The sequence below is a fragment of the Fusarium oxysporum genome, chromosome 2 (genome assembly GCF_000149955.1).
Source record: "Fusarium oxysporum f. sp. lycopersici 4287 chromosome 2, whole genome shotgun sequence".
Classification (NCBI taxonomy): Eukaryota; Fungi; Ascomycota; class Sordariomycetes; order Hypocreales; family Nectriaceae; genus Fusarium; species Fusarium oxysporum.
The window spans coordinates 3,069,138-3,087,055 of record NC_030987.1 but is presented as its reverse complement, the minus strand read 5'-3'; the positions used below and the strand labels follow the sequence as shown (position 1 = coordinate 3,087,055).

The 17,918-nt window shown below is 49.2% G+C and overlaps 9 protein-coding genes across 10 annotated transcripts in view; 6 read left to right on the top strand and 3 right to left on the bottom strand.

Annotated features, from left to right (window-relative positions):
- The window catches only part of FOXG_08319 (uncharacterized protein), a gene marked incomplete at both ends in the record, with an annotated part of 4,550 nt that extends 3,910 nt beyond the window's left edge, over positions 1–640 (bottom strand). Inside the window, 3 exons of the mRNA XM_018387190.1 lie at positions 343–420; positions 481–569; positions 616–640. Of these exons, the coding sequence (XP_018245010.1) occupies positions 343–420; positions 481–569; positions 616–640 (192 nt within the window). The remainder of the gene's footprint in view (positions 1–342; positions 421–480; positions 570–615) is intronic.
- Positions 641–2,654: 2,014 nt separating this feature from the next.
- FOXG_08318 (ATP-dependent RNA helicase DBP7) lies at positions 2,655–6,170 on the top strand. The gene has a single exon (XM_018387189.1). It carries the CDS (start codon positions 3,812–3,814, stop codon positions 6,041–6,043), a length of 2,232 nt encoding a protein of 743 aa, XP_018245009.1. The 5' UTR covers positions 2,655–3,811; the 3' UTR covers positions 6,044–6,170.
- Positions 6,171–6,420: 250 nt separating this feature from the next.
- On the top strand, positions 6,421–7,267 carry FOXG_08317 (uncharacterized protein). The gene is made up of 2 exons (XM_018387188.1): positions 6,421–6,543; positions 6,664–7,267. The coding sequence occupies exon 2, from the start codon at positions 6,844–6,846 to the stop codon at positions 7,135–7,137; it is 294 nt and encodes a 97-aa protein (XP_018245008.1). The 5' UTR covers positions 6,421–6,543; positions 6,664–6,843; the 3' UTR covers positions 7,138–7,267.
- Positions 7,268–8,943: 1,676 nt separating this feature from the next.
- Positions 8,944–9,123, top strand: FOXG_19793 (uncharacterized protein; the record flags this gene model as incomplete). The annotated part of the gene is made up of 1 exon (XM_018400062.1): positions 8,944–9,123. The coding sequence occupies one exon, from the start codon at positions 8,944–8,946 to the stop codon at positions 9,121–9,123; it is 180 nt and encodes a 59-aa protein (XP_018245007.1).
- A 193-nt stretch (positions 9,124–9,316) lies between these two features.
- Positions 9,317–10,830, top strand: FOXG_08316 (uncharacterized protein). The gene is made up of 2 exons (XM_018387187.1): positions 9,317–9,987; positions 10,039–10,830. The coding sequence occupies exons 1-2, from the start codon at positions 9,626–9,628 to the stop codon at positions 10,322–10,324; spliced, it is 648 nt and encodes a 215-aa protein (XP_018245006.1). The 5' UTR covers positions 9,317–9,625; the 3' UTR covers positions 10,325–10,830.
- On the bottom strand, positions 9,433–12,891 carry FOXG_08315 (uncharacterized protein). 2 transcript variants are annotated; one of them, XM_018387186.1, is made up of 5 exons: positions 11,797–12,891; positions 11,570–11,752; positions 11,320–11,509; positions 10,980–11,271; positions 9,433–10,930 (listed from the first exon to the last, which is right to left on the bottom strand). In XM_018387186.1, exons 1-5 carry the CDS (start codon positions 12,704–12,706, stop codon positions 10,589–10,591), a joined length of 1,917 nt encoding a protein of 638 aa, XP_018245005.1. In that variant the 5' UTR covers positions 12,707–12,891; the 3' UTR covers positions 9,433–10,588. The 2 variants fall into 2 exon arrangements, with proteins under 2 accessions (XP_018245005.1, XP_018245004.1); XM_018387185.1 differs by having other exon boundaries at positions 11,320–11,752.
- A 673-nt stretch (positions 12,892–13,564) lies between these two features.
- Positions 13,565–15,241, top strand: FOXG_08314 (methyltransferase; the record flags this gene model as incomplete). Its single annotated transcript, XM_018387184.1, has 3 exons — positions 13,565–13,624; positions 13,681–13,892; positions 13,957–15,241. The coding sequence occupies 3 exons, from the start codon at positions 13,565–13,567 to the stop codon at positions 15,239–15,241; spliced, it is 1,557 nt and encodes a 518-aa protein (XP_018245003.1).
- Positions 15,242–15,350: 109 nt separating this feature from the next.
- On the top strand, positions 15,351–16,283 carry FOXG_08313 (methyltransferase; the record flags this gene model as incomplete). Its single annotated transcript, XM_018387183.1, has 1 exon — positions 15,351–16,283. One exon carries the CDS (start codon positions 15,351–15,353, stop codon positions 16,281–16,283), a length of 933 nt encoding a protein of 310 aa, XP_018245002.1.
- FOXG_19792 (GTP-binding protein) lies at positions 16,245–17,918 on the bottom strand. Its single transcript, XM_018400061.1, has one exon. The coding sequence runs from the start codon at positions 17,623–17,625 to the stop codon at positions 16,399–16,401; it is 1,227 nt and encodes a 408-aa protein (XP_018245001.1). The 5' UTR covers positions 17,626–17,918; the 3' UTR covers positions 16,245–16,398.

The following is a 17,918-nucleotide window of genomic DNA, read 5'->3' as shown; positions in this document are numbered from 1 at the left end:
TATGAGATATGTGTCGGGCCATGCGATCTGGGGAGGCGTGGAGGAACAGTGGTGTGTGGTGGACCAACGAAACGCGACAATGGAGTTCGAGGTGGCACTTACATTAGAAAAAAAGAGGAAATATCAATTGCAGGTTCATTTGACAGCAAGGACGCCGTCAAACAAACGCGCAGACCAGATTGATAGAGTAATTATGAAGGGGGAGGAAAGATGTGAAGAAATGAAAAGAGATCAGATCGAAAAAATAGACGAGAAAAAATTAAGTCGTCTGGGGTTGGTTGTCTTGTCCTCGGGTGTTAGGATGGATGGGATGGAAGACGAGGGTGAATATTCGACATGGACCCGAGCCTTAGGGTCGGGGGAGTGGCTGCCTTTTTTTCTCTTTGCCTGAGGTGCAGTGGAGTGGATACCTTGGCGACACTTTTACTGTCAAAGTTGCCAAGTTACGTAGAAAAATGTATGCGTCAAGAGGCAGCTTACAAGAGTCAGTGTGGGGAAACCCTCGCTGGAGCCCTCATAATGGAGCTTGTTACGGTCAATTATCCACTGAAGGAGCTTCCTTCCACGGTCTGTTATCGCTACAAAGTACTTCGACACCTCTGTAACTGCAAGTACCTATCGATGATGACTGCGCGGCCATAGCGGCCTTGTCGGGGCGCGGAGTTCGGGTCGTTGTTGGATGCGGCCTATGCAGACTCCGCAGTGGCTCTTCTGTGGGTGTCGACAGGGGTTAAAGCGTGCTCTTCCAGCTTGTGGGTGCCTGGACTCCGTCGGAGACAGAAGCAGGTTCTGGAATGACTCAAGGCTTGGGCCTTGGGGCCTGTAAACAAAGTTATCTCCATCCCGTCTCTTTTTCTCTTACTCACTGAAGCTCCCTAGAACCTCCGGAGGCAAAGCTTCCAGGTGACGAGTTGAGCTTCAGGTGAACAAGTGAGTGACAGACAGAAAGAATGCAACCATTTGTTTGCGGGGGGATCTAATGCATGTGGCAACGGATTCATACTGCTTAGTCTATTACACGCGCATTCACACCGATCATTGATCCTAGAAACCATAGATGCTTGAATTCCCACCGCTCGCATAATGTATCCATCTATGAGCAGAACATTCAGCGCAGCGAGAAGCAAGACCACTTGGTCCTGGCGTTTGGAGAACCCGTTGGAAGAGCTTTATATTGGCTCGGCTCGACCAATCAGCTTTCATCGAATTTTGGAAACTCCCTCTCGCCCGGTCATGAAGGTTTTTTCTTCCTTGCTTTTTATAGTGGTCTTTTTTTTATTTGTCGATCTCATCAATTGCTTTTTCTGTGGAGGATCATCAGAAAACACAAATCATATCATCCATGACTGAACCACATACATATTTTCGTATGCAGCATGTTCTTAGTTTCTGCTGTTTTATTAAAAAAGTGCATCCGCATTGACGGACCCTTCTTCGCACGCGACCCTTGGTCTGACCGTAAGTGACGATTTTAGCGAGGAGCGGAACCGTTTTCTAGACCATAATTCAGAACATGCTTCCATCATCGACCTCGTCAACAGCCAGGGCCAAGGGTCTCGAGAGTCATTGACTAATCAGCCACCAACTCTTCGATCTCTAATGGTGGCCAGGGCGAGAACAAACCGGTGCTTTTTGTCCAGCCCTCCCTGTCTTAGACGTTGGTCTAATGAGCTTCTATTGGTCGAAGTCCCTCTTCTCCCGTTAGCGTTGAGACTTCGTGGGAGAACCCGGAACTCCACGTCCAGCCTGTCGGGTCGCTGCCAGATGTCCCGCCAGAGGACACTTGTCTAAGTTCTAGCCTTCCAAGGGGAAGCAAGAAAACTTAGAACCTCTTTTCTAAATGATAAAAATACTTAGGTAAACTTAGTATATTTTGTTTGGACTTTAGACCCGTTTATTTTGACGCCCTAGTTCAACGTCAGAGGTTTTCTTGCTCCCTGAGGGGCCTTCTAACAAGGGTATTTCAGTTTTGTTCAGCTTAATAACTTCTATCTTTGTGTTGACGGACAGGGCATTGTGAAGGTGGATCTCAGCAAAGAACCATTCATGATAATGGAATTACTGATATCAAACGTAAAAATTTGGCCATATCCTCGGTTATAGATATTGTTGAAAATTTGGTTCATGAATTAGTGCCATTACACCACGAAGAAACATCACGAAATTGAGTTTGCTGGAGTCTACACAAGGTGTGGCGAAAGCTTGTAAGCTCAACCAGGCTGTGTGAAAATACCAGCTGTCAGCTGCTACAGTGTTGCAACAGAGTGAAACGCACAGCACCCTTCAAGAAAGGCACCAAAAGTACTGTATTGTACCTACTTACGCCCCAAAGTCTCACCGGATTCTCTGCCGGGGCAAGTAGCGCAACTCCGTCAGGGTTCCGTTTGCCCTAGCCACAGCCTCTCTGTCAGAACAACAAGCATTTTGTTCATGATGACCAGTCATTGTAGTGTGGCAACGTCAGCGAGCATCCAGTCAGTCCCAGCCTCATGAGAAATGTGAAAGACAGATCAAGCTCTGGTTTTGCTTCACTTGGAAATATCGTCACAAGAGACTACCTGTCATAGAAGCATATAGTCATAAGGGCTACCATAAAAGGACATAGATTCTTCAAATAATTATAAATATTCATCAATAATCACACTGACCTATGATACAGAGTTCCGTCCCAGACATGTTCCCCAACCATCGAAAGTCAGGACTATGGAGGAGTGGCAGAACTGTCCTGCCACAGGGCTGCAATTTTGGTCCGTCACAGGATCACTATCAACGAAAAATACCCGTTTACAACGGATGCCACGGATCACTATGGATTATGGCTGAAAACCCCCTGGCTTTTCGCTTGTTAAGGTGACGGGTTAATAGCCGAGTCCGATCGGGTGTAAGCACATGCCCGGCATTTTCGCTTTAAGTCCATGAATATCCGTCCTCGAGTTAGCGATTTGGAGATTTGGAGACTGTAGTGCTATTTGATGGTTCGCCTGGCTATCAATAGGCTATCGCTTATCAATCTGTGACCGTCTCCGGGGCGGGATGCAAAATGCTGATCACCTCCGGCACGACGGAGCAAAGTTACGAGCGGCTTATGGAAAGGGGATGTTTTACTCCGAACTATCCTCAATGACATACATAGGCAAGTCAGGTCTATGGCATTCGTAGTTGACGTGTAACTACAACCCTCAATGCCCCACGGTTTGCGCATACCTGACGTAGCACTGATTTACTGAAGGGTTTATGCTTCCGTATATTAAGATTGCGATGCGTATCACATGAAGGAGTAGGACCGTTGCAGTATTGGCATTCGCAAGGCCTCCCTTTGCTTACGCGGACAGAATTCGCGATTCTGCGGGATCGAGAATATGCCTCGTCGTGCCTCATTAAACTTTCTGCGTGATCTCGTATCGATCTCTTCCTCTTAAGGAATCTCGGGGAATTTGAGATGACTCAAGGGGCTGTCGGTCATTTGACAGCGAAGGCCCGGGACTTTTCGATGTGCATCGCCCAGAGTGCCCTGAAACGTTTAGATTCCCGATATTGGTGGTCACGAGACAGTTTTCAGTTTCCGTCATGACAGCCTTGCTTTGGATTTACGAAGGAGCTTCTTTATGTTTTTTTGGCTCGCCCTGTCAACCTGTAACTATGAAGCCAGGGCAGAGCTTCTGAGATCTGAGAGTCAGGACCGCATCCACAATGCTTATCGATAGAAACCAGATAAGATAAGATACTCCACTCTTTATTTTTTCTTGCGCATTGTATCGAGAATATCTTATGGCCCATGTGAAACCTCTATAGCAACACCAACATCGCAATCATGGCTGACGATGGAATGCTTCTGAATTTTGACCTGGGTTCAGGTCCAATTAAGCCCCAGGTCAAGTTTAAGGGCGGTCGATGGCGTGACAGGAAGCAGGCAGAGAAGTCGGCAAGGTTAGCTTCTGGGAAGACAACGCAACCCAAGCCTTCCGGAGATGGATTCGATGAGGGCAGGTCGTCAAAACGCCAAAGAACAGATGATGGAGGAGGAGATCATTCATTCGATTACAAATCATTCAACAGACATGGTTCGCGACCAAGGTTCACTGACAACGATGGCCACGAAGGTTCAGGCCAACCTCGCAACCAGCACTCAGATCGCAAATCTAGACAAGTCATCTCACGACTCTTCTCATTCAACCCCGCACAGACGACAGAGGGAGAGGAGAAGCAAGAAGAATGGACAGCTCCCGAAGCGACCAATGCGCCTCTATCAGATGTTGCGAACTTTGGTACATTGACGATATCTGCCCGACTTGTTGATGAGCTTGGCAAGATGAACCTGGAGCGACCCACGGCTATTCAGAACAAGGTGATTCCGCACATGTTAACGAGTAGCTCCGATGCCTTTGTGCAAGCCGAAACTGGTTCTGGAAAGACTTTGGCATACCTGTTACCTATTTTACATCGTGTTCTACTTCTCAGCGAAAAGGGGAAGGCTCAGATTCATCGAGATTCTGGTGCTTTTGCCATTATCGTTGCGCCTACTCGCGAACTTGCAAAACAGGTTCACACAGTTCTGGAGAAGCTCATCCGACCGTTCCCATGGCTCGTCTCAACAGCAATTACCGGAGGAGAATCTAAGAAGGCGGAAAAGGCTCGCATACGAAAGGGTGTCAACTTTTTGGTCGCTACTCCTGGACGACTTGCTGATCATATCGACAATACAAAAGCGCTTAGCCTCAGCACGGTTCGATGGTTGATTCTCGATGAAGGTGATCGACTTATGGATTTGGGTTTCGAGGATGACTTGAAGAAGGTTATCACGGCTATCAAGGCAGTTGACGTATCCGACAAACTACCCGATGGAACACCGCTCACGGCCCTACCCGAACGAAGAGTTACAGTGCTGTGCTCAGCGACAATGAAGATGAACGTACAGAAGCTGGGAGAGATGAGTTTGGCGGATGCGACATTCCTGGCAGCAAAGAAGGAGGAGGTGGAGCTGGATGTGGAAAAGACGGAAATGAAGGCGCCCGCACAGCTTCACCAGTACTACTCTGTTGTCCCGGCCAAGCTACGACTCGTCACTCTCATCTCGTACCTCAAGGCAACATTCTCTCGGCGTGGGAAGACCATGAAGGCCATTATCTTCATATCATGTGCCGACTCTGTCGACTTCCACTACGAACTGTTGCGAGACCCCAACAATAATGAGGCACCTGTTGCAGGCTCCAAGGATGCAGAGTCGGTTTCGAAGACAGTGGCAAAAGCAGCATACATCACTTCACCAGCAAGTCCCGAGGTTGTTCTGCACAGGATGCACGGATCTTTGTCGCAGCCCATTCGTACAGCTACATTGCGATCGTTCTCAGCTTGCAAGTCTCCATCTCTTCTGATCACCACCGATGTTTCCTCGCGTGGTCTTGATATTCCGTCGGTCGATCTGGTCATCGAGTACGACCCTGCGTTCAGTTTCGCCGATCATATCCATCGTGTTGGTCGCACTGCTCGTGCTGGTCGACCCGGTGATGCTTTATTATTCCTGCTCCCCGGAACCGAAGAAGGATACATCGAACTCCTAAAAGCGTCAACACCACCAACACCGCAATCCTACGACTCTATTCTCCAGAAGGGAATGATGACGAAACTCGAATTCCCGGTCGAGACGTCTGCGAAACCGGAGGATGGACAGTCTTTCCACGACAAGGCGGAGGCCCTTCAGCTGCACATCGAGCAACGTCTCCTGACAGACACCAAGCGACTAGAGCTTGCTCGAAACGGCTTCAAGTCCCACATCAGGGCATATGCTACGCATACCAAGGAGGAGAGAAAGCACTTCGACATTTCAGAATTACACTTGGGACACACGGCAAAGAGCTACGGCCTGAGAGAGGCACCTGGCGGCATCGGCGCAGGTGTGGAGAGGAAGACTAAGAAGCGGACGAATAAGGGTGCCGAGAAGAATACAGAACAGGCAGCTGGAGATGAGAGGCAAAACCAGAACATTATCAGGAAGAAGAGTATGATGCTGATGAATTCCGCGGCAGACGAGTTCAACATTGGTTAGGTAGCGCATTCCTTGGTTCAGTTGAGTTTTATTAGAGCAGCATAACTAAAAGCCGGGCATGATGATCATGCCCATGTTGATTTTTCCACATCTTCCTATGACATTTGCACATCTATTCACCTGGTGCTCCTGCGTGCGCGTCCGACGTCATGGCCTTCCAAGATCTTGTCGCCATGACGATGCAACTCAACATCTCGCATCGCACAGAGATCTCAAGGTGCGCATCGAAACCTGCACGATATAAGTCGCGGATTCTCTTGCTCGACCAGTCACAGCCTCACAGTCTGACAGCTAACGGACAAATGCGCCACAAAGGGCATCTCTCCGGCCATTCAAGGGTCCAAAGGTCCAGAACATGACATAAACTCACCATGGCAATTGTCGGGACATGCCTGCTAGTAATGCTCTTCTGCCCTATAACATCACTGATGAGGGACACCTCTGCATGCGTCTCAAACACCGGAATGCGTAATTATGTGTCGAGGGACGTCATTTTAGAGGTACGGGAGGGATGGCTGTGTGGCTGGTGGTTAGATGTTCATCCAATGAACCCGGCCGACTTTGAAGGATACCCTGTGTTTGACGTCATTTGGTGATGTAACCTGGCTGATGATTTACAGGACAAGATATTGTTGAGATTCCGATGAGAAGGGGAGATACATTTAAGAGAGGCTTCTTTCCACTAATTCTAGAGTTGTTCATCTGCAATCTACAAGATCTCAAGCCTCAAAACAAATCTTAAGACACAAGCACCACACTACCAAAACTATATCCAACACCACCACCCACCGACCATCATCATGAACAACAACAACAAGAACAACAACCCCGCCGGCAACGTTGGCGAGACCGTTGGAGGAGGTCTCAACTTCCTCACTAGCACCGTTGGCAACACCGTCGGTGGTCTCGGCCGCACAGTCGGCAACGTTACTGGAGCCGCAACTCGTGGTCTAGGCGACACTGTCACCTCCGCGACTGGCGACGCTGGCCGCCCTCTCGGCGATGGAATCGGCAACCTTGGCACTGGAGTCCAGGGCGGGCTCGACAGCATCTCCAAGGGTGTCGAGAACGCTGGACAGTGGAAGAAACAGTAAACAATCACAACGATATCACGATAACTTCGGGAGTTGAGGAGGAATGTAATTATTTGGGACTATCACGACGGAATGTAGGATTACGATTTGAGTTAATATAAACACAAACTTCCATTGAGCTTAACATCCATCATCGATTCGTGACATGAGTAATGGTATTTGCATGCTTGGCTCGATGATTTACGTTCCGCGCGCAAAAGCGTGTCCCCGCAATTTGCCAACAGCCTGTTTTCCTGCCATCACTAACACATAACTCTCGCAGCACCGAGGAACAGTTAACGTTCCTAGCTATGCAATTCCTTCCTCATGACCCAGCATCAAGCCGAGCACACAATGAAAGATGGTTATAAATCAAAAATTACGCCTCTCATGGCCCCGAAGGACAATGAAGTGCGGACGACTCCGCGATGTGCAATGCAGGCCGTCACACACTGAGGTTCCTCATTCTTGAGCGAGGAAACTCCAAGCAAGGTAAGTATGAAGAAGAAAGGAAAAGAAAAGCAGAAGAAGAGAGGCAGCGAGAGATTAATATAGAGGAGTTTTTAGGAAGGCCCGTGCGCCGTTGACTGCCTCAGTTGCTAGGCCAACGGGAGCTATGGGCATCTGCACGTGACTGCTGCCTAGGTAGCTGCTCTGTGAGGCTAACATTTCGGAAGGTGCACAGCAGTGACAGCTCGGCTGCGTGTGGAGAGCTTCATCTCCTTTGAGTTCAAGTTGACCTTGGCGATTACCTCAATAGGGCATTTAAGCCTACGATTTCGTTGAATAAAGTATCCGCCGACCATGATTGTTCGAGAAACTTGAACCGCGCCAGTGGTAACAACTTAGCTAAGATTTACTAACACATTACAAACCTCAAGACCTACGTGTCGATCGTGGCGCAGGTCCGTAAGATCAAGTATTTCTCTAAAGACTCGCGATGCTCACCACGTGCTCTACGATGACAAGCGATGGCAAGCGTGAAGTATAATTCCTATAGCTTCCACATCGAGTGTTCATGCCCGAGGATCGCAGTAGACCTAAATATGCCAACCGCGTAGTGATTGATAATGATGTCTTTAGGGTAAGACCTCGGTCAACATCATAGAACGCGAGGTATCTGACGACAGTACTACCTGAAGCTTCGGACAGCCTTAACCGAAACTTGCACCCAAGAAAGCTGTAGTAGTATTTTCGCAGACCTCGGCGTCCATTATGTAAATTGGCATGACATTGTTGTGCCGCACAGATGAGCAACATCCCAGAGCAATATTGTGTTAAGACAACATGCTATCGGAGAAGCTGCAGTGACATGCTACTGGAGTTTGAGAATCATCCCCCCTACACCATTCGATGTTTCGAGTCCTTCCTTTGTGTTTGTACTAGTCGAGATGTTGCCAGCCGTTTCGAGCCAAGGGCCAAACAAGACTCGCATCCGCATCACCACAGTCACAAACTTACAATGTCGCCAAACTACGGTGACATATCCTGAGTCTGACACGAGAGAATGCATACCTTCTCGGAGGCCTCGCCCTTCGACAACATCAATAGCATTAACCGTATTATATCAGGCGAACCGAGGGCTAGGGATGCCTGGGGTGCTAGCTTCGGTAGTTCGACCGTTCAGATCTGAATTACGAATATGCTTGTCTTAAAATCGGTGAGAATGTGGGATTCGTATTCGACTCGATGAACCAAAATGGCCAGCGCTTAACGTTATACACAATTAACAATTCGGGCCAAATATTCCGTACCTCAAGGCTTACAGTGATCTATGAATACATTTCAACGTCAGCATACTTGTAGCCTCATTCAATGCCCAATACAATGCTGGATATCACGGCAGTGGCTTACCTCCATTGGCGCACAAGTGAAACGTGTAAGCCAAGGCGCTTCAGAGTGCGCGCTCAGTACGGCACCAAATTGCCGGTGCAAAGTCAAATATCGAGACGCTTCAACATGGCTTGCTACACAGGGAGTCTCGGCTCGGTCTGGGACCCGGTTTGATCTAGCGCTCAGAGAGTTTCGAGGACAAGGGTCAAACAGAAAACACTAAACGAAACCAATTCATTTCAGGTCTGGTTCGGGGGTATCAAACTGTCCGCGACGGTACGGAGTCGCTGGAAACCTAGCACAGCACCTGGATCTGCTATGCATATGCCGAGTGGCTGTGTCTCAGTCTCACTGTTTGTTGTCCTGCTAAATGTTTGGGGTAGGGCGGCCGCCCCTTTGCTTCATCCTGGTTTGAGGTTAGCAGACGACCCTAGATGACCCTAGAGGACCCTACAGCGAGGCCGACAGGGGACGAAGTTTAACTCGACTTCATATAATTGGCATCAATTGGGATGACTATAAAGAGGAGGGATGAACTACCAAAGATGAGATTGTCTCGTCAACAAACACTTGCACACTCACACTTGTAAACACAACAAACATCCAATCCATACAAACAAAACACTTCCACTACACCCATCCACATATCACCACTACCACCACCACCACCACCAAAATGCACGCCTCTCCCATCAAGCTTTTGGCCCTTTCCGCCAGCACCGTCTCTGCTGCCGTCCACGTCGTCAAGGTCGGAGAGAACGGTCTCAACTTCACTCCTGCTCAGACCTCAGCCAAGGTTGGCGATACTGTCGAGTTCCACTTCTATGAAGGCTTCCACTCCGTCGCCCAGAGCAGCTTCGCCAAGCCCTGTGAGCCCATCAACAGCACTGCCTTCTTCAGCGGCGACCAGAATGTCAAGACCAAGGTCAGCGATAAGGTCTTCACCATCGAGGTGAAGTCCGAGGATCCCATCTGGTACTACTGCGCTGTCCAGGGTCACTGCAATGGAGGTGGTATGGTGGGAGCGATTAATGCCCCGTAAGTTGCACTATCTTGTAACCAACATTACATATACTAACAAAACATTAGTACCAGCGGTGCTAAGAGCTTCGACAACTACGCCAAGGCTGCTGCCGACTCTGAAGATAGCTCTGCTCCCAAGTCTACCGGTGGCGGCAAGCTTGGCGCCGCTGAGACAGGAAGCGCCTCAGGTTCTGCCTCAGGTACCGCTACCGCCACTGCTACAGAGAGCGGAACTGCTGCCAGCGCTTCAGCAACAGAAAGCGGTAACGCTGGTATCGAGGCTCGAGGACAGATCCAATGGGGTCTTATGAGCGGTGCTATTGCTGCCCTCTTTGGCGGTTTGATGATGTAGGAGAATCTCCTGCCAGTCAACGTTGTGTTATGATTCCAGCCCTAGAGGCATTGTGTTTGTTTCAGCTAGCGAGTTACTAGTCATGAAACATTATGTATAAACGCAGATAGACCGTCTCCTGCAAGGAGTAATATGAATATACCCAAACTTCTACCCATAATGAGCACCGACGGAACACAACCCATCAATGTATCTGAACTGTCAGAGGCTCGTTGAACCAAGACTCTATCTCATGATTGTTCCAACACGTCAAGATGTGCCGCTCTACATACGATTCTGGAGCCACTCAAATGTATTCAGCAACTCAAACCCGAATGTTAAAGACTGGGGAACCCCTATACCTAACGGTACCAGGTTTGTATTGCCAGTTGGTTCCGAGTTCAAATGCTCATCAAGCACACGCTGAATGATTGCTTCGCAGTCTCCACAAACAACTCTGTTTGGCGAGCTGGGACCGACCCAGTTCAAGAAAGCAACGAGCAAGCTCAGTTGTTGAACGATATTCGACCGTGAAAGAGTAGGATTCAAGGGATGAACTCCGAGGAAGGTTGGTCGAAGTAGCTCTTGACAGAGAATACCTCCTCCTAGTGCTCCGTACGCTACCAGCTATTCATAAAATCAGAATGAATATCTATTGGGACATGATGATACTTACAAGCCATTCAAAGTTCCGCCGCATAGGCGCAAATCGATTCTTATGTACCCAGAGAATGACCGTTACTTTGACTAAATCAAAACTAGTTGCAAGTAAAGAGCCATCATCAATGGCCCCATGAGTAAGAAGTAATCTCTCGACCACAAAGACATCTTTTCGATGAGCGAGATGAAGCAATATTCTCAGATAAAGAATATTTATGTCAAGATGTGGATCATCTAAATCTTCGAACTTGAAAATCAAATGCGAAGGCATGTCGAGAAACGTTTGTGTCACTCGGACTTTGATATTTCTTCATGGTATTAGTATATGTCAAATATTAACACACCGGATAACTTACTGAAGATATCCAAGCGTGACATGGGCATCGTTGCCAAGTGCCACTTCTATCACCTCGTCAAAGACATACGACATCAAGTAGCGAGCCCGTATGTAACTGTTGCTGGAGATCTCACCATTTGTGTTCCAGCCCCTGTCATCCAGAGCGTTGAACTCTTCTACCAGCGTGTCCTCAGATACCATACAGCTATCTGGCAAATCCAAGGGCGGCACTGATGAGCAATAGCGACGACTTAGAAGTGGTGGCCTACCAGTAAAGGAGACCTCGGATTTGTCATTTGCAAAGATGTAGCTATACAGTAGACGCTTATGCTCGACACAAAACGAAGGCTTTTGGGGCTGTATTTGTGGCCTCGATGCCTCTCCCGAAGCATGAAGGCCCATGAATAGAAGCATGGAGACACACAGACTGTGTGAGTTCCAGTATACAGGGCCTAAAGAGTTAGTATAATGATACTAGACTTGATAGAGAACTTACTAGCATCGCCATAAACCAGAGTTCCAAGAGCTGCATGTCGTCGACAGAGATCAAGGAGCATATCGTTGCCAGCTGTGAAATGGCGCGCGATCTCAATGCAATAGTGTATGTGATCGTGCGAGAGAACAGATGATCGCTTGCCTTGAACCCATTGAAGCTGACGATGTTTCAGGGTTGATATTGCATCGGAAAGACCTTCAAGATGAGCCCACAGAAGCCCGATCGATTCCCATCGGATGTTTGGCCCACAGAACTGGTCTACCCAGTCATCAAACCTATCGAAGGTATCGTTAACAGGCTTTGAAGTGTTGCGGCACAGCACATCAGCAACCTGCTCATCGAAGCATTCACTGCCCTCAAAGCTTTGAAAAAGTTGCCGCAGAGATTTAATGATTCTTGATACAGCCGTATGAGACCAACTCGTGGTATTCTCAGGACCAGGTTCGTCGTGGAATATCATATGTGCTTCTGGTCGTCCCGGAAGATACTGTAGTACAACAAGGCACATTTGCTGTGTTGGCAAAGGCAAGCTGCGTAAACAAACATCATCGCTTCCAGGACTTGGTACCTCTGGGCTGGGAAATTCAGAGCCTGTGTCAGAAACAGATAGACTCTCTCGAGCTCCTTGGAAGACCGAGTTGTAGCTTGTAAAACCAAGGTAGCCTGGACTGAATGCGTAGTCTCGTGTCATCGGCTTGGCAGGTTGTGGTGAGAGACCTGGACTAGACTGAATCGAAGCTTTGACTCGTGATGCTGGTGATGATGCTGTGTAGCCACAATTGTCTCCTCTTCTCTGGCATCGCATACAAATGGGTCGTCTGTGATCACACGCGACTTTGCGTGCACGACATGGATCGCAAGCTTCTGGTCGTCCATTTGGTCGCCGGGACCATTGGTATGCATCGCTCATAATGGTGACGGCATTTAGTTCTGCATACAGCGGTGGCAGATTGGAATCAAGGGTGAAATGAAGAGGCCGAAGCCATTTAATACCTTTGAAATGCGACCCGAAGATACCTCTTCAGCCAAGACGTAGGTCTAAAAAAATGATGAGGCTCTAAGCGGTTGTCGGAGTCATAGTTGACAATTATTGTCAAGCTCTAACCAAATATCACTATGAATCCCCTAGAACGACAAGGTCGGGTCAGCATGAGTGCCGATTTCGGCTTGTAACCAACCATCGAGCTGGGTTTAATAAACATTCATATCAAATACTTTACTCACTACATCTCCGCTGGATCCATTATAGCACCTATTCCTCGTATTTAACTGCGTTTGGTTAAGTGAATGTGGATAGACCGACAAATTTCAAAACAGTCATTGAGGCTCTGTCATCATGGTCTTCAGTCACGGTGCTGATAGTCTGAAGCAGCTTTCTGGGGCAATTACCACAGGATCTTATGAAATTGTCAGAGAGTGACTAAACAAATATGCAAAAACGATGTCTAGAAAAAGATGTTGTTTCATAATCTTTACCCCTTCGTTCCATAATGGTTATCATGACCAGATCGCTTGCAAATATGCATTTAATTGGAACTGAGCAGACAACACCAGAAGACACTACAGAAATGTTATTACTCGTACGGTCAAGCGTTTCCTAAATTCATATAATACTTTTCCGTCCAAAATATGAAGTTAACATTTCTATTGTTCTCACTTTTCCTAGTGAAGCTATCATAAACCCACTATAAACCTTGCATGCTTTTAGCGTCGCACATGCTAAAAAGTGGCGGGGCCTTTTTTTAGTCCAAATTTTTTGTCGCATTGAATGTTTTCTCGATTCAACCACTTCAAGACATTTGCGACAATGGGCAAAAAGAGCTTCAGGGTGCGCATACACTTGACGCAACATCCCAATTGCGACCTATACTGACATTACCATAGGGAAAGAACAGAAGAGGAGGCGGTGGCGGCCGAGGTGGTGGTAACCAGGATAGAGGTGGCTGGAGAGATTATCCTGCCATTCCCAAGGAGAACGAGAAGCTCCAGCGCTTCTATGATACCCTCCTTCAGCTGCCTGAAGAGGAGAAGAATGCCTACTGGGAGGCTCTCAGACGTGAGCTTCCTAACAGCTTCAGGTTCTGCGGCTCTAAAGGGTATGTTCTATCGCAATCGCTCGCGTAACGCGAAATCTGTCTGCTAACCTCAATGCGCTTTCAGTCACGCCCTTCTTGTCAAGAGCCTTCTCCAGACCAGATATATCCCCGAGATCGTCAAGATCGAGCATCAAGATGGCCGACCTGTTGAACCTCCCCAGCCTGTGCCCTGGTACCCCGACGAGCTTGCTTGGTGGATGACTACCCCCAAGAACGTCGTTCGCAAGTTCCCTCCCTTCGCCGCATTCCAGAAATTCCTGGTCTCCGAGACGAGCGTTGGAAACATCAGCCGACAGGAAGTCGTCAGCATGATCCCCCCTATGCTGATGGATCTCCGCCCTGGCATGACCGTCCTTGACATGTGTGCTGCTCCTGGAAGCAAGGCGGCGCAACTGCTCGAGATGATTCACCAGGGCGAGGAGGCTCGTGTGCGCAAGGTTCTCCGATCTTATGCTCAGGAAGATGGCCTGGATCTTGGTGCCGAGACTACAGACGAGATTGAGGCCGACCTCGAAGCCGACCCCAGCGACGCTGGACGGGCTACTGGAATGCTTGTCGCCAACGACTCCGATTACAAGCGCGGACACATGCTTGTCCATCAGCTCAAGCGACTTTCTTCCCCTAACCTTCTCGTCACGAATCACGATGCTACCCAATTCCCTTCGATCAGGCTCCCTGCTAAGGATGGCAAGAAGCCAACCTACCTCAAGTTCGATCGCATTCTGGCTGATGTTCCCTGCTCCGGTGACGGGACTCTGCGAAAGAATGCCAACATCTGGAAGGATTGGCAACCCGGAAGCGCTCTTGGCCTGCACCTCACTCAGATTCGAATTCTGGTCCGCGCTCTCCAGCTTCTCAAGGTTGGTGGCCGTGTCGTGTTCTCTACCTGCAGTATGAACCCTGTTGAGAACGAGTCTGTGGTCGTCTCGGCCATTGAGCGATGTGGTGGACCCGCGAATGTTGAGATTGTCGACTGCAGCAATGAGCTGCCCAACCTGAAGCGATACCCCGGAATGAAGGACTGGAAGATCATGGATAAGAGTGCCCGTATCTGGAGCTCCTGGAAGGAGGTCGAGGACTTTGCCAAGGAGAGCGCCGATGGTGTTATCCCTGGACGAGTCGTTGAGACCATGTTCCCCAGACTTGAGGGTGCTGAGTGCGCTGACCTGCCTCTTGAGCGCTGCATGAGAGTTTATCCTCACATGCAAGACACTGGTGGTTTCTTCATCACTGTCTTGGAGAAGAAGTCCGAGTTCAAGGCTAAGAACGAGAACGAGTCGAAGGAGACCAAGCAGCCCGCCAAGACCGAAGAATCCGCTGAGGTCACTCCTGCTGAGAAGGGTTGCTGAAGAGGCACCTGCCAAGGAGGAGACCGAGGCGAAGACTGAATCTGAGATAGCTCCTGCTGAAGCTGAAGCTACACCTGCCAAGGCTGAAGACAAGCAGGAAGATGTTGCTATGGCTGATGCGTCTACTAACGGTAGCAAGCGACCTCTCGAGACCGAGGATGCTCAAGATCAGCCCGCTAAAAAGGTCAAGACTGAGTCTACTGAGCCCTCAGCTGCCGCTACTCCTGTTGCCCAAGTGGCCCAGGAGGGCAGCAAGCCTCGCCGAAACGGCCCTATCGAGGAGGCCTTCAAGTACCTGGACGTTTCACACCCCACCGTCCAGAACATTAAGGAGTTCTATCATATCTCCAAGCGCTTCCCCGACGATCGGTACATGGTCCGAAACGAGATGGGTGAGCCTGCTAAGGCTATCTATTACACCAGCGCACTCCTCCGCGATATCCTTATCGAGAACGAGGGCCGTGGCATCAAGTTCATTCATGGTGGTGTCCGCATGTACATGAAGCAGGACGCTCCCTCAGCTGATGTCTGCAGATGGCGTATCCAGGCTGAGGGTATGCCCATCCTCCAGGGTTACGTCGGTGAGCCTCGTGTTGTGCACCTCCACAACAAGGAGACCTTCCGCAAGCTTCTCATCGAGATGTTTCCTCGCATCAACGATGGCAAGTACGAGCGCTTCGACGAGATCGGTGAGCGTGTCAGAGATATCGGCATGGGTTGCGCTGTTCTCCGCGTTGAGCCTGACGGCACAGACCCCGACTTTAGAGAGCGCATGGCTCTCCCCCTCTGGAAGAGCATCCACTCCCTTAACCTTATGCTTCCCAAGGAGGATCGATCTGCTATGCTACTACGCATCTTTAACGATACATCTCCTCTCATCAATATTGCTGCGCAGAAGAACCAGAAGGCCGTTCAAGACGCCAAGGAGGCCGAGGCTGGTGATGATACCAAGGAGGAAGTGGATGTTGCGGATCTTCCCTCGCCTGAGGAGCCAGCAACGGAGCCAGTAGAGGCTGAGGAGGAGAAGATGGAAACGGCTTAAAAATGGGTCAATGCACAATTGCTTTATGTTATTTTGGTGTTGTTACAGTTTGAATCATGATCAGGGATGAAATGTTGATACAAATGGTATAATACAAGGTGTCTCCAAATTTCGTCTACTCGTCTAGTAATCCCACAGTCCAGTGTACAATTCTATCTACGCCCTGGCCATTGATTGCGCTCACTGGAATAACAGCACAGTCTTTTGTCCAAGCATCCGCTACTCCGCTTGGATGCGGCTTTTCGCCTTTTGTGACACTATCAAGGTATTGTTTTAATTCCTTGAAGTTTTCTTGTGTCTCTGGCAAGTCAGCCTTGGTTGCAACGACAAACCATGGCTTTCCAGCAATCTGTAGTCCTGGCTTTGAACTGAAATCTTCTTCATCGTTCGCGATACCTGGGGGTAGATTCATAGGACCGTCCATATCCGACGTGACATCCCAGTCAATGCGTGACTCGATTGCGCGATCAGCCTCTTCTTCATCACGCATTTGTGCGTATAATCCAACCTCGCGCCATAGTGACTCCAAAGCCTTGACTGCATTACCAGCAGACAGATCAATGACGAAAGCGAGTACACCAGCGCGTTCGACATGGCGTAGGAAAGCAATGCCTAGGCCACGGTCAAGATGTGCACCTTCAATCAAACCAGGAATGTCAGCAATCGTGAATCGAGTGCGTGGTTCAGTGTCGACTGCTTCGGGCAGACCCAGTTGAGCAGGATAGCGGCGATAACTCTTGATTACTGGCCGACCAGAATACTTATCAAGAACAACCGTGCCGATATTGGGCTGCAGCGTTGTAAAGGCCCAATTGCCCACTCTAGTACGGCTGTTTGTGATGGCACGAAGGAGGGTACTTTTTCCAGCATTAGGAAGGCCGACGAGGCCGACGTCAGCAAGGAGCTTGAGCTCAAGCTCAATCTTCATGGTAACAGCCTCTTCACCTTTGGTAGCAAACATGGGCCGAGGATGCGCCCTAGATGTGAAGTGGGGGTTGCCCAAACCACCAATACCTCCAGTTGCAAGAAGGATTGGCTTTGGGGTAGGGCGAGATAAGTCGAGATGGATGGTGGGAGGCGGTTGTTTAAGAAGCCGAGTTCGTTTAGGCAATCGAGGAAAGACGGTTTGTTTGATGTCAGTCTTAGACAGTCCGGGATATAAAAGCCACTTGCGACGCTCAGGATCCTGATCGCCCTCCTCCTCCTCTTCGACTTGTTCCTCCTCCTCTTCTTCTTCGTAACCCTCTTCGTTCTCTTCTTGCCTCTGCTTTCGCTCCAGAGCAGCCATACGTTCCTCTTTTCTCTTTTGTTTCTGCTGAGCGCGCCACAAGCGCATATCCATCTCTTCGTCTAGCACCGGATCCTCACGCTCTATTTCACGGACTACTGTTCCCACAGGCACAGTTATGATGATATCCTCTCCTCGTGTTCCACTCTTTGCGCTTCCCTGTCCATGCTTGCCTCGGCCGGCTCGAACAAATCGCTTGCGCGCCAACTTGTGCAACGAGGTTTCGCCATGCGCCGCCTGAATGTAGACATTGCCGCCGTGACCACCATCGCCGCCATTGGGAGGGCCCTCAGCAAGGTATGCTTCTCGCAAAAAAGAAATACAGCCGTTTCCACCTCTACCAGCAT

Coding starts and splice junctions, on each gene's coding strand:
- FOXG_08318 (XM_018387189.1), top strand. CDS start 3,812: ATGGCTGACGATGGAATGCTTCTGAATTTTGACCTGGGTTCAGGTCCA.
- FOXG_08317 (XM_018387188.1), top strand. CDS start 6,844: ATGAACAACAACAACAAGAACAACAACCCCGCCGGCAACGTTGGCGAG.
- FOXG_08316 (XM_018387187.1), top strand. CDS start 9,626: ATGCACGCCTCTCCCATCAAGCTTTTGGCCCTTTCCGCCAGCACCGTC. Junction 9,988..10,038: donor GTGGGAGCGATTAATGCCCC/GTAAGTTGCACT, acceptor ACAAAACATTAG/TACCAGCGGTGCTAAGAGCT.
- FOXG_08315 (XM_018387185.1), bottom strand. CDS start 12,706: ATGAGCGATGCATACCAATGGTCCCGGCGACCAAATGGACGACCAGAA. Junction 11,753..11,796: donor TCTGGTTTATGGCGATGCTA/GTAAGTTCTCTA, acceptor CTAACTCTTTAG/GCCCTGTATACTGGAACTCA. Junction 10,931..10,979: donor GGCGGAACTTTGAATGGCTT/GTAAGTATCATC, acceptor TTTTATGAATAG/CTGGTAGCGTACGGAGCACT.
- FOXG_19792 (XM_018400061.1), bottom strand. CDS start 17,625: ATGGATATGCGCTTGTGGCGCGCTCAGCAGAAACAAAAGAGAAAAGAG.